Source organism: Citrus clementina, unplaced genomic scaffold (genome assembly GCF_000493195.1).
Source record: "Citrus clementina cultivar Clemenules unplaced genomic scaffold, Citrus_clementina_v1.0 scaffold_7, whole genome shotgun sequence".
In the NCBI taxonomy this organism is placed as follows: Eukaryota; Viridiplantae; Streptophyta; class Magnoliopsida; order Sapindales; family Rutaceae; genus Citrus; species Citrus x clementina.
In genome coordinates this window covers 1,102,414-1,117,240 of record NW_006262075.1, presented here as the reverse complement: position 1 = coordinate 1,117,240, position 14,827 = coordinate 1,102,414, and the positions used below count along the sequence as shown (strand labels likewise).

At 32.1% G+C, this 14,827-nt stretch overlaps 2 protein-coding genes across 3 annotated transcripts; both read left to right on the top strand.

Annotated features, from left to right (window-relative positions):
• The first annotated feature begins 258 nt into the window (after positions 1-258).
• Positions 259-1,353, top strand: LOC18037866 (F-box protein At3g08750). The gene has a single exon (XM_006425429.2). It carries the CDS (start codon positions 259-261, stop codon positions 1,351-1,353), a length of 1,095 nt encoding a protein of 364 aa, XP_006425492.2.
• An 11,604-nt stretch (positions 1,354-12,957) lies between these two features.
• Positions 12,958-13,948, top strand: LOC18037865 (extracellular ribonuclease LE). Of its 2 annotated transcripts, none has more exons than XM_024180878.1 (2): positions 12,958-13,224; positions 13,344-13,948. In XM_024180878.1, exons 1-2 carry the CDS (start codon positions 12,982-12,984, stop codon positions 13,794-13,796), a joined length of 696 nt encoding a protein of 231 aa, XP_024036646.1. In that variant the 5' UTR covers positions 12,958-12,981; the 3' UTR covers positions 13,797-13,948. The 2 variants fall into 2 exon arrangements, with proteins under 2 accessions (XP_024036646.1, XP_006425491.2); XM_006425428.2 differs by having other exon boundaries at positions 12,958-13,236.
• Positions 13,949-14,827: the final 879 nt, after the last annotated feature.

Genomic DNA, 14,827 nt, shown 5'->3' with positions numbered 1-14,827 from the left:
AGTATTGTTTCTTAATTTTTATGTAAGCATTTAATGTTTGATTGGCCACATCCTCTGACTATGTTGCTATATTAATGTAGAATTTCCTTCTCCAATTAATGGAATTGACAAATTAAAGTTTATCATAACTGTCAAAAGTGAAAACTTGAAAGTCATAATGATAGACAATTGAAATTGCTGTTTTACAAATTTTAATTTGTTAATAATCATGGCAGGAAAAGGTATTGATTTGGTTTTGAGAAACAAATGGAGAGAGAGATGAGGATGACGAGTCTAGGAGACTTGTCCGAGGATATGATGATTGAGACTTTGTCAAGATTGCCCGTGAAATCGCTAATGCGATTTAAGTGTGTTTGCAAATCTTGGTTTGGATTAGTAAAAGATCCTAATTTCATTTATAAACATCTCAAAAGAGATGACAATATGCGTCTCATGGTTTATTGTACATATAAGAATCCTGATGATAGGGATCCATTTGACGATCTGATTACTTACTTCTCTGTATTCCCTGATAGGACATTGACAAGCTTACATTTTCAAGATCTTGAGCCTCTAATGAAGGGAATTCACATTGGCCCTTATGACGGTATATTTTGTTTATTGAAAAGTCACACTATCATAAATTTATGGAACGTTTCACTGAACGAATACAGAGTTGTTCCAGAGTACAGACCTCGCCTTCCATGCAGTACAAAGACTCACTATGCTAACGTTGCATTGGGTTTAGATCTCGTGACTAATGACTTCAAGTTGGTTCTGATACTTACCTTATGGAATGATCAAAGAGATTCATTTCATGATTTCTCACATGTTGCAGTGTACAACTTTAGCACCGACTCTTGGAGAGATTTGGAAGGCTTTGAAATGAGATTTGATTATATGGTTGAGAGGATAGATAATGTATACTTAAATGGATTTTGTTATTGGGTTGTGTGCCGACCTGATTACTCCAAAGCAATTCTTTCATTTAGCATGAGCGACGAGTTGTTTCAAGAAATAAAAGGACCAAGTGTTCCTCAAACAACAACTTATTATCAATCAGTGAAGACACCTTGGAGGCTAGGAACATATGATGACCATCTCTCCTTACTATACTCGGATAAGTTTGCACATTCTTTTGAGTTATGGATAATGAAAGTGGGATCTTGGACCAAACATTTGACTTTTGGGCCATTTATAGAAACATATCAGCCACTTGGGTTTTGGAGAAAAGATGAATTTTTGTTTGAAACAAATGACAAACGGGTGGCCTTATATGATTCTAGATACCATGAAATGAGAGATCTCGGAATTGCAGGTTTATGGTTCTCGGTTCATATTTTAAAAGAGAGTTTAATTACAGTCAAGAAATAAGATATGTAGATAGGTAAATTTTTAATTTATCCTCACTAAGAATGAATATCTTTAGTTTATTCTTAAGGTTACGAAAACATCAATTTACCTATATTCATTGTTAAGAATATAAAAAATTATTCATTAATGCACCTCTCAGTGATCCTCATATTTTTTTGAAGAAGAATGAGGATAAATTGATGCTTTCAAAATCTTGGAAGGTAAATTAAAGATTGTCATTCTAAGCGGGCGATAAATTAAAATTAATTTTATATAGCTTGTTGCATGTTATTAACATTCCATGGCAAGTCTTGGATTTCTATATATGGTATAGATCAACATTTTGAGTTGAAAAAAATATATTTTCAGCTCCAATGTATATTCATTTTTTTTTTTATGTTCCTAAAAGTCAAAGTATCTAGTATTTTTTTAAACAAACCTGAAATATTCTTGTTGTATATTTGTGTTGTTTATGTTAGGATTTACTTAATTTATAAACTACTTTTCATTTGTTGCGTGTAAGAATTTTTGGAAGGGTAAAACTATTTGTACTCACTATAATACTCAATAAACTTATTTACTAAATAAAGGCATCATCTAAATTTAAAAATTTATTTTTCACTCAATAAACCCATCTTTTTACACAATATATCATTATCTAAATCTCTTTTATTTACTTTTTTTTTCTTTTTTGCAATTTCTATCTTTCTGCTTCCTCTTAGTATTGTGTTTTTGTTTTATAACTGAATCTTCCATTGTTCTTGGCTTGTTGTAGTAGTTGTTTCTCTTTTCTTTTCTTTTTTTTCTTAAGAATATGCATTTGTTATCCAAGGCTTTTTCAGTTTTCCTTTGCCCATCTTCTCTATAACCTGTCGCAGAGCTATGCAAGTACAAAATTATACATACAAGCTTCTTTTTTTTTAATTATTTTTCACTTTAAAATATGCATCTGCTAATTTTAAATGTATAATAAATAATTATGAAGGCAAGAACACTGTGGCAGAGGCATTGAGCTTGATAGTGAGGCAAAGCAGAAAGGAGAGTGAATCTAGGGAGCGAAAGAACAATATGTTACGACACTTTTGGCCAGAGACAATGGCTTTTCCAATGAGAGAATCATTGATTTCCTGGTGGCTTTGTTGGTGCTAGCCATGAAACTACATCAACCATTATGAAAAATAAATGTAGAGATAAAAACTTTGGAGAGAGAAATTAAAGACAATAAAGTTATAATATTTAGATATAATGGTTATAATTGTAATTTTAGTTAAGAATATCTATGTCATATTTTTTTTTTAAGAAATGGGTTTAACTAGTAGTTTAGTGGGTTTAAGTAACTTCATCATTTTTGGAATTTTAATTTATATGCAAATTACTATTTTACCCTAGAAAAATTATATAACAGCTATAAAATAATTAAATAATTTTTAAAAATATAAGAACTAATTGTTGGAGAAATTGAAGATAAAATACAAATTTTATTAGAGAAAGCTCAAGAACATTATAAGAACAATTCACACACTCTCATAAATCACTCTTAGAAACTTTGTTTTGCTTCTTATGCTTTCTTCTTCTTATACTTGATGCATACATCACAAATGACAATGGTATTTGTAGTGCTCAAAACTTAATTATAACCACACACATAAACCAAACAAATTTAATCACAACCACTCCTTTATTCTCAATCGCCACACTAATTATTAACCGAACTCACTCCACTTTACCTACTTTACCTACCACAAGAAGCTTCTATGAAATGAGCTTGGATTTCTTCAAATTGGATCAAGTTTATGATCCAACACCCCCCTTAAATTTGATCATGTGACACCAAGCAAACTTTTAAATTTTATAAAGTACTTCAGAATGCAGAGCTCCAAGCACCAGAATTGATGAGAGAATGAATTATGCTGAAGAGAAAAATGGTTAAGATGGCACCCTTTTCCTAGCACGCATGACACAAGTGAAGGTCAAGAAAATACATGGTATCTTGACACAGGTGCTAGTAATCATATAATCGGAAACAGAAGCATGTTCGTGGAACTAAATGAATATGTGAATGACAGTGTCGCTTTTGGAGATGATTCAAAAGTACCAATGAATGATAGATATAACATTCTTTTTTGTGCAAAAGATGATAGTCACCAAATAATTTTGAATGTTTACTATATGCCCAATATGAAAAGCAACATCCTTAATTTAGGTCAACTCTTGAAAAAATGCTATGATATTCATTTAAAATATTATAGTCTTTTCCTAAGGGATGACGAAGGAAATCTAATTATAAAGGTGAAAATGTCGAAGAATCGAATATTTCTTTTTAAATATTCAAAATGATGTTGCAAAATTTCTCAAAGCTTGTCACAAAGATCCATCATGGATTTCGCATCTTTGATGTAGGCATCTCAACTTTGGAGTACTAGAGCTACTATCCAAGAAGAACATGGTGAAAGGCTCACCATACATCAATCACACTGATCAACTTTCTAAAGGATATTTACTTGGCAAGTAGTTCAAGAAGAGTTTTCCAAAAGAGTCAAATTCAAGAGCCCATAAGCCACTCGAGCTCATTCATATTGATGTGTGTGGTCCATTCAAGCTCCCTTGGTAAAAGTAACTACTTCATTCTCTTCATAGATAATTTTTCAAGAAAAAACTTAGGTGTATTTTTTGAAGCAGAAATCAGAAGTCTTTGAAGCTTTCAAGAAGTTTAAAACTGTAGTAGAAAAAGAAAATGGATACCAAATTAAAGTAATGAGATCTAATCGAGGTGGAGAGTTCACTTCTAAAGAATTTGTAGAGTTTTGTGAAGCAAATAGAATTCGACGGCCTTTGAAAGTGCCAAGATCCCCCTAATAAAATGGTGTTGCAGAAAGAAAGAACAAAACCATCCTCGACAATGCAAGAAAGCATGCTCAAGAGTAAGAGGCTACCTAAAGAATTTTGGGCTGAAGCTGTTGCATGTGCAGTCTACTTATTCAATTGATCTCTAATAAGAAGTGTGTGGGGTAAGACAACATAAGAAGCATGGAGTGGAAAAATACCCGACATCACCCATCTAAGAGTTTTCAGAAGCATTGCCCATATACATGTACCAGATGAAAGTAGAGCCAAGCTGGATGACAAAAGTTAGAAGTTCATCTTCATCGGCTATGACAACAATTCCAAAACGATACAAGCTTTACAATTCAAATAATGAGAAGATCGTGATCAATCGAGATGTAGTTTTTGATGAAGAAGAAGAATGAGATTTTGGCTCTAGTGTGGATGTCTTCAACTTTTTTCTTATTGAAGAAGATGATCATACACAAATAAAATAACTAAAAGAATAATAAGAGCTAACTACTCCATCTATCTCATCAGCATCAACCACACGTGGAGATTAACCACCATCTTTCTTAAATGAAAGAACCGAAGAACGTATAAGTAGTCTTCAAAATCTCTATGAGGTAACTGAGAGACTTGATAATCTCACTCTCTTTTGTCTCTTTGCTGATTGTGGCCAGTCAACTTCCAAGAAGCTGCCCTAGATGAGAAGTGGAGAAATGCAATGGATGAAGAAATCAAAGTCATTATAAAGAATGATACTTGGGAGCTTACTACTCTTCCCAAAGGTCACAAGGCGATCGGTGTCAAATGGGTGTACAAAATGAAGAGAAATGAGAATGGAGAAATTAAAAGGCACAAGGTGAGACTAGTTGCAAAAGGCTAGAGTTAAAAGACTAGCATAGACTACGGTGAAGTATTTGCTCCTATAGCCCGACTTGAAACTATTAGACTTATTATTTCTTTGGCTACTAAAAAAAATGGAAGATTTTTCAAATGGATATGAAGTCTGCTTTCTTGAATGAATTCCTCGAAGAAGAAGTTTATATCAAACAACAATTAGGTTATGTGGTGAAAGGACATAAAGACAAAGTTCTAAGATTGAAGAAAACTCTTTATGGGTTAAAGCAAGTACCAAGGGCATTGAATAGCAGAATTGACAAGTATTTTCGAGAGAATGGCTTCACTAAATGCCCATATGAACATGCTCTTTACGTCAAAGAAAAAGATGGAGACATTTTGATTGTGTGCCTGTATGTGGACGATCTCATCTTCACTGGAAGTGATCCAAGCTTATTTGAAGAGTTTAAGAGAGTGATGATCAAAGAGTACGGGATGGATGACATCGAACTGATGGCATATTACCTCGGCATTGAAGTTAAGTAAAAGGAAGAAGACATATTTATCTCTCAATAAACCTATGCAAAGGAGATTCTTAAGAAGTTCAAGATGAATGATTGCAAGCCTATAAGCATGCCAGTGGAATGCGGAGTCAAGTTATCCAAACATGATGAAGGCGAAGATATAAATCCAACATTCTTTAAAAGTTTGGTCGGAAGCCTACATTATTTTGACATGCACAAGACCATACATTCTTTATGTTGTTAGACTTGTGAGTCGATTCATGGAGAATCCAAAGACCACCCATTTTAAAGCTGCAAAAAGAATAATTCGCTATATCAAAGGTACAATTAATTTCGGCTTGTTATACTCATTTTCTAATGACTACAAGCTTGTTGGATATAGTGTAGTGATTAGGGTGGAGATGTAGATGATAAAAAATGCACCACTGGATTTGTGTTTTTTATGGGAGATACTACTTTCACATAGATGTCAAAGAAGCAATCAATTGTCACATTTTCCACCTGTGAAGCTGAGTATGTAGTTGCTACATCAAGTGTTTGCCATGCAATTTGGCTTAGAAATTTGTTGAAGGAGTTGGGCTTGCCACAGGAAGAGCTAATTGAGATTTGTGTTGATAATAAATCAACAATTGCCCTATCCAAGAATCCAGTCTTTCATGATCGAAGCAAACACATAGATACTCACTATCATTTTATAAAGGAGTGTATTGCAAGAAAAGAAGTGCAAATCAAGTATATGAAATCATATGATCAAGCAACTAACATCTTCACCAAGCCACTCAAGGAATTCAAAATTTGTAAAATTCAAAAGTTTGCTTAGTGTTATAGGATCAAGTTTAAGGGGGCATGTTGGATCATAAACTTGATCCAAAATGAACAAATTCAAGCCCAAATACATAGAAGTTTCTTGTGGTAGGTGTGGTTGGTGAAGTAGGTGAGTGGTAGGTTTGCGGATCGGATTTTACGGATTGGACATCAATCTATATCGAATCCACGATTTTGCGGATTATAAATTTTCAATCCAATCCAATCCACAGATTGATGAAATTCAATTCAAATCCAATCCATACGTTTGTGGCTTGGTTTGTGGACTGAAAATTTTTAATTCTGTCCAATCCACGAACGAACTAAATAAAAAAATTTAATATAAAAATAATTTTGCTACCGATCAAATTTAAAATTAAATAAGATTTAAATAAATTAACTGTTTAAATAAAGTTATAAAATACATTTAAAGTTTCAAAATATAGCACATTAAAACGAAAAAAAAATCTCATTCGTTTAGATCAGTACATGAAAATTAACTATTTAGGAAGCTATATTTGTTTATGTAATTATTCTTTATTTAATATTATCATCAGATGAAATATAATATAGTGTTAATATAACTATATTTTGACTTATTTATTTACTAGTAAGTAATAATGCCATGTTTACAAGTTTTTTTTAATTAAATAAATACTTTTTATTTGTTTGCGGACTCGCGGATTTACAGAAGTAGATCCATATCCAATCCATCGATTGTGGATTATCAAATTTTCAATCCAATCCACTCCACCAATCCACAGATTAGATTTTTACGGATCGAATTTCTACGGATCGGATGGATTGAGCGAATCAGATTGGATTCTGAACACCCCTAGGTTTTAATGAATGGTGAGAATTTGTGTAGTAGTTGAATAAATGAATGGTTGTCACTACTAGAAAAATGGTCTTTACTGACTTTAGAATAGTGTCATAAATTACTTTTACTGACACTTGTTAATTGTGTCAGTAATCTGGGAGTCAGAAAAATAGTGACACTTGTAAGTGGTGTCAGTGATTACTATTACTATAGTATCACTAAAATAATAACACTATGGTATCAAAATATTACAATACTATATTAGTATTTGTGATTACTGTTACTATAGTATCACTACTTTATTTATTTTTTTTAAAAATAATTATATAAAATGACATGTTGCCCATTGATTTGTTGATAGAATTAAAAGGCTGTGAGAAATAAGAACAAAAATCAATTGATATATAAAAACATTTCATAACATTTAAATATTATCAATATATATTACACAATCCAAATACTTCAATACACAAAGACGTCTTATTACAAGACATCTTATTCTTATAATTGAATAATCTTAACTGCTATTATCCAATCAAATTCCTTCTACTCGTAGCTGAATTTAAGGGCTAAATTTACCAAATCTAAAAGCTAAATTTAGAAGGATTATTATTTTCACTCCATGAACATAAGTACTGCATTCATGCATTATCACGGACAGCCTCTTCATTCACGGACAGCTTCTTCATTCGATGAATTTGATGGGTTAGGGATATAAGTTGAAGAAGAAACACTTTAAACATATTAATCAAATCTGCAAACAAATAAAAGAAAAAGGAAAAGAAATTGGTTGCCAAATTCCAACAGTTGCAAAATAAATTAACAGGCAATACAGAGACAAAAGTTAATAGAAATAAACATATTTTGCTCGAAAGTAAAAATATTCATAAGTTATGAATAGATCAACTCAATTATCTTAAACGAAAATTAGAGAACAAGAATATTGTAGCTCATTTGATTAGAAATAAGGTAGAATATATTTAACTATAGATATAAATTAAAAAAAAAAAGGTGACGATGAATTCATTCTCTTATATATATGAATACGAGAGAGTGAGAGAGCAAATTATAGCATTCAAGTTTTCAGTATAACATCTAGTTTCAAGAAAGTGTGTTTATTTCTCATTATATAAAAAACAATGATTTTCCAACTGAAAAAATTCATAATAAAATTTAATATCTAATACAACATAGTATATTTTTTCAAAAAAAGGCTTGCAATTATGTCTTTTAGCCATCAAGCCTAAGTGTGGGAGTAAAGCATTTAACTCTTGATAATTACACACTTTCTATATAATGCAATTAGTGTCAACTCATTCCAAATTATTCTACTAGAATAATAAAACATTTCAGCCATTATATTGTTGGAGCTACTAATCCAGAATATTCATAATAAATATAGAGTTCAAGGCAATTAAGAGTTGTGCCTCTTAAAGCTCTGCATATTCTCTATCTTTCTAAGGCAATCTTTAATTCATATAGTTCCACTCCCTTTGAATTCACAAACCTAGACTTTACAAACAAAGGCCTTATATCATTAATCTTAATACCTTTTTACCAAAAATATCACTATATTCATAAATAAAAATCACAAGTTAACTCTTTAACCTCGTGTTGGGCTGTCTTAGTCTGTACATGGCAGAGGAATCTATGATAATGTGTATGTTTTCTTGAGAATAAAAAGGAACAAAAAATAGGGAAAGGAAGTAAAGACTAAGAAATAATTATTCAATAAGCTGAAAAATTATAGGAATAGTTGGCAGAGAAAAATGAATCAGATGAACTTGATTTGTGTGATTCACTTGGAGAAATGGGAATATATGTTTCTAAAAGATGTCGAATTTCAGCCGAAGGAAAAAAGAGAGCAATAAGAATTGCCAGATTATTGAAGCTGAAAAATCCCACATTCATGGTCATCTTGCCCAATCTGTCAAAGTGCAAGTACTTAATGAAACAGAGAGGTGCCCAATATTGTGCTTTGGACCTTTAAGTATCATTATCATTCCTTGGAACTACCAAAATTTCCTGGAGCTACAGCCAGAAACTTTTTAAGATGGACAATTTAGAAAAACAAAAGATTAAAACAAATAAAGCGCTGTAATGATTGTTGTACATGCTTGTTTAAAAAATTAGAACAAAAATTTATATATTAAAACAAAAAACTTGATTGGACAAGGAGGGCAGCAGAGTGATCATGCACCCAATGATAGATAAAAATTGGGGTACACTAAAAGTCCGGAAGAAATAATAAAGCTAAACCATTTGCATTCATTTCTTATTGAAACTGAGAACATCAATGGCTTTTAACAAGAGACCTCAACCCAATGCGTCTCATTTCTTCAAGATTATACTTCCCTATTCCATTGAAGAAAAGAAGCTGGTAATTAATTCTTATAATTTCTCTGCAGAGATTTTTAGTTAATTTTATCAGTTTTCATATGTTTCTTCCATTGTTTGTGGGTTCATTCATAAGTTTCATATGTTGAACAGAGTCTTGCACCACGCACGTTCTTTTAAATATTTTTTATTTGAACTGCTACACGATTGATTGTAATAGCTAGACTTTTCAGATTAATTTAGCTCACGAATTATGAGGCAAAAAATTGTCTTCTTCAATTTTCTAAGTGGAGGAAGTGGGATTCATTATGTGGGTATAAATAACAGTGAAATGAGTAAATTTTTTATGGCTTTATTTGGCTTTACTTCACTACCAACCCCTTTTAATTTGCATAATATTATCATAAAAAATCCTTGGTTCCCCTGTTTTCTAGTTTCTATTAATAACATCTTTTATATTGATGACATTAAATTCAGTTTCATTGTTCTATTGGTTCTTGGACTCATCTTCTTGTTTCTATGTCATTCATGTATGCTCACTGAATTTATCATATGCAATATCACGATGAAAGCATTTTGTTGGCTGTTTATAGTCTAACCTTGCTTGTGTAATTGTAGAGGATTCCAAAGAGCTTTGTGAAAAACTTTGGATGCAAACTTTCTAAAACTGCTACACTCATAGACCCTAATGGCCGTATTTCAGAAGTTCGTATTAGAAAGTATGGGAAAACCCATCTATAGAATCAATAGTTCAAGCTCAAAATTGACATCAATTTCAATTTCACCAAATCACAACCTCATTCAAGTTCGCAAACCCTAGAACACCCAAATCCAAACACGCCCACAAAACTTCCTGATTACAAAATCACTAAATTCTCTAACAAAATAAAATCTCTAAGATAACCAATACAACTCAAACAAGCTCAATTCATAACCAAATTACAAAATGAAGAATGAACCAACTGATAACAAAAATATCACAAGATGTCATCTTAGTTTCAAAATCACTCATAATTTTTTAAAAAAAATTCTTGCATGATTAATTCGACTGAGAACCTCTTCTCTCTTCGCTGCTTCTTCTTTGCTTTCATAAAGCCCAGCTTCAACCAGAAACATCAACCCCAAAGGAAATCAAAATCAGGGTTTCATATATAAAAAAAAGTAATTATAGATAAAGATAAAACAAAACCTTTTCTAAGTCACGAGTTCTTTGTATATCAGCCTCTGTGGATTCTATAACTGATATTGGTTTCGTCTAATTAGTTGGCAACGGTGACAAAATCATTCTCTCTAAACTCAACATTAAAAACAATAAAATACCCCTAACAAAAAAAGCCCTAATTTTTTTAATCTGACTTTCGAACCCTAACTTTGGCCAAATTCTTCACAACACTTTCTAGGTGTCTTTCCAGGGGTATTTTAGCTCAAGGATGGCGGCTTTGAAGGTTTACATCAGCGGCTTGTGAGGTAGATCGTTTTTAGAGAGAGAGAGGTAGAGAAAGAGGGGGGGGGGGGAGAGAGAAGAGAGCTTCGGTTCAATGAAGAAAATGGCGGTGGGGATAGATTTTTTGCTCGTCAAAATTTTTAGATTTTAGGTTTCCATGTACATCTCATTAAGACGACATAGTTTCTAGATAATTTAATTTAATTTTCGATAATTATTGCTTATTAAGTAAAAATGCAACTTGTGGTTTGGTGGTTTAACGTTTCAAATTCAAAAGTTAAAGTTCAGAAGTTAGCGGTTCGACTCCTAGTGGATACAAATTAAAATTTTATTTTTTTAATTACTGATAACTTAATGTCACATATCTCTGATACTTAATTTACAGACACTATAGTATTTGAAATTTGTGATACTTATCTGTTAAACATGGAAAATGCCTCAAACACATGTAATTACTGATACTTTTTAATAAAGTGTCACAAGACAAGTGTCAGTAAAGACCATTTTTCTAGTAGTGTGTGATTAGTTTGTTTCATGTATAAATACCCCCTCTCCCCTTTGGTTGATGCATTAAGTGAAGTAACAAAATCTCTAAGTTGTAGAGAGTGACAAATAAGAGTTGTAGTTGAGAAGTGTTGTTGAAGAAATAAAATAGTGTATTTTTTTAGTGTTGATTTTTAAAATTCTCCAACATATGTATGTATGTATGTATGCATACATATCTTTGTCATAATAAAAAAAAAAGTAGTTATAAAAAAATAATTAAATGTTTTAAAACTTTTTTTTACCAGCATACGCCAATCTAATGAATACAAGATTTAATTTCTATATTTATAAATTTATAAATGTGGTATTGGTCATTTCACTAGTAAAAGATATCTAAAACTAGGATAATGACGATGATGAAAATTAACAATGATGTTATGAAAGCATGGAATATCTCGTCGGGGCATGGCGAAAAGTGAGGATGCTCGTTAAGATGGGCAAACAATAAGGGATGCCACTCCTACCTGTTTTTTGTTTTTTGTTTTTTTTCCCCTTCCCCTTCCTACTGCTTGCTCTTCGTCTTCTTTGTTTCTTTCTTCTTTCGTCCTTTCTTCTTTCGTCCTTCCTTCTTTCGTCCTTCTTTCCTTTCAATTCTTTGATTGTACATCTTTTTTTTAAAAAAATAGTGACTCTAAGGTGAGTTTAGTGACTCTAGAGAGAGTTTACCCACAAGGGAAACTGAGCAATGACACAAAATGTAACAAAACCTGTTTACCATCTTATTATTTTTTCGATTGAGAAAACTGACGCGATTTATATATGTTGCTTTTATCACTGTTTTGTCTCCATTTTATTTGAATATCACGCGGAAGCCATAGTTCTAATGAGAAATGATTGACATCTCAAATTGTTATCCTAAATTTATCGGGAATGATGTTGTATGTGATGTGTTATTCATTAATTCTTTATAAAGTTTAAGTAAATTAATTATATCATCTCTATCATTCAATTGATGTGCTACATCATTTCAGATACATTTTTGGGATAAAAATTTGAGATTTCTAATTACTTTTCTAACCTGATAGCTTATGTATGCTATAGTAATCTTATTAAAATACATTAAGATAATTGCAGACATTCCTTTTTGAAAAAGATATTGTAGATATTACTTGTTCAACTAGTATAATTTTGTTGTACGGTTAACAAGTTGAGCTGGTATCTTTTGTATTGGAACAAAAGATTTAGGATTTAAACTACTAAGATTAAGTTAAAAAATGGTAAGATTGTCTTATCTTTTCCTGACTACATTAGTTCTGGAATGAAATAAAAAGAAACTAAGAAAGTAATATCAATTTTATCACACTATGAATAGGCTGACGATCTACTTACCTCTATATTCGAATTGATGTGGCTTATATTTACTGATTCAGTTGCAAAATAAATATATTAATATTAATAATAAAATTAATACATCATTGATTGGTGACATATAAATTGAAATAAAAAATCTGTCTAACATACATTAATCTTATAAATATGGATATAAACACTTCCCCTTCATCACTCTCATGTTTAAAAGTAACGAAATGAAGACGCCATACCTCATTCTCTTTGTTCTGCTTGTATGCTACATTGCCTCTATTGCATCTCATCCCAACTTCGACCACTTTTGGTTAGTCCAGAGCTGGCCACCTGGCTATTGCCAAGAAAACCGCTGTAATAAGACGCCGATTGCTTTCGTGTTACATGGCCTCTGGCCCGTTGACTCTAATGGGCAAACACTGAGCAATTACGGTGTGGCAGACGCTAACGTCAGTAGGATTGTACTTCTCTCAACCTTTTTGATTTTTTTTTATTCGTTATTTGTAACTTTTTTTTTAATTCAACTGGTGGTATCGAGTTAACTAAAAATTTTCTATTGCCTCTGTAGCTGAAACAAGATCCTTCTCTTGGTAAGAATATGGAGAAATATTGGCCTAGTCTCGCTGTTCAGAGTAAAGCTGGCAGAGAAGGTTTTTGGAGACATCAGTGGAAAGAACATGGCACCGGTCAATCTCGATACCTGGCATCTGATTATTTCCGACTAGCTGTTAGACTAATGAAGAACATGGATGGTCTAGTACTGAATGCCCTAAAGGTAAAAGGAATACAACCCAATGGATCTACTTACTTGAAAACTGATTACATAAAAGCAATAAAGACCGTAACCCGCGACAAAGATCCACTACTTTTTTGCTTTAGGAAAAATCAAGCTGATCATCACCTAAAAGAGGTAATCATATGCATTGATGACCAAGGGAGAAGTTTTATTTCGTGCCTAGGTCGATTAGAAAAGATTCAAGATAGATGCAAGCCAAATATTAGGTTTCCTTTCCAGGCTTAGTATGCAGTATTGTTACACATTTTGGATCGGGGGTTTTACATCTCGAGGTTATATTGTATGCTAGCATCAAAAACTCCAGAATTGAAACTATTTTAGATGACCCCGCCATTGTGGCACCCTGCCGAATAATAACTGGTTAAGCACTTAAGTTATAGAATTATGATACTCATCTGATGTGAGTTGTCTAGAGTTTTTAAAGATCTTTCATCATTTATCTTATAAAACTAGTGTATGATCATGACTTCTAATTTTACAAAAAGCAGGGCAAATATAAGTTCGGTTTCCGATCCACCAATTATACAAGAGTAAGCCGAACAAGTCGAAAACAGAATCGAACTGAAGTGACGAAAAAATAACGGCCGGTCAATCAAGTTCGGTTCTCTTACACAGGAAAGTAGACGGCAACCAAATTCTTTATTTATTATTTATGAGACTAGTTGTAAATAATAATCGAGAGGATTTTTGGTTTGTGGGGTCAAAATGAAGAAGCCGTAAATTTAAGTTGGTTATAACTTAAAATCAACAATAAGGACTATAATAATACATAAAAAAATAAACTGAAGGCCACCAACTTTTAAACTTAACGGAGCCAAACGTAAAATATACATAAAATTTGGTATTTTTTCAGTTTCATAGCTTTTTTTTTTTTTTAATTTATTCTTGTTTTGCTTTCACTTGGTTTGCCCACCGAGCGACACGGACTAAAGATAAACTTAAAAGTATTATTATTAAATAAAACAAAGACACATAGACAAAGTAAAAACAAAAACTCCTCACTCTAGAGGAGTATGAAGGAATACAAAAAGTTCATCATCCAATGAGTCTTAATAGAGATACAAGGATTCCTAACTCACCACTCTAAGGAATCCACTAAAAAGAGACAAGTTTAAAGAAGAAATTCTAAAGAGAGGACTTCTTCTAAGTTACGCTAAAAAAAGTCACACCTCTTCTAGAATTACTATATATTACCTTTGTATAGACAACTTGTAATATCCCTTCAAGCTTAGGATAACATCTCTATCATTTTAGAA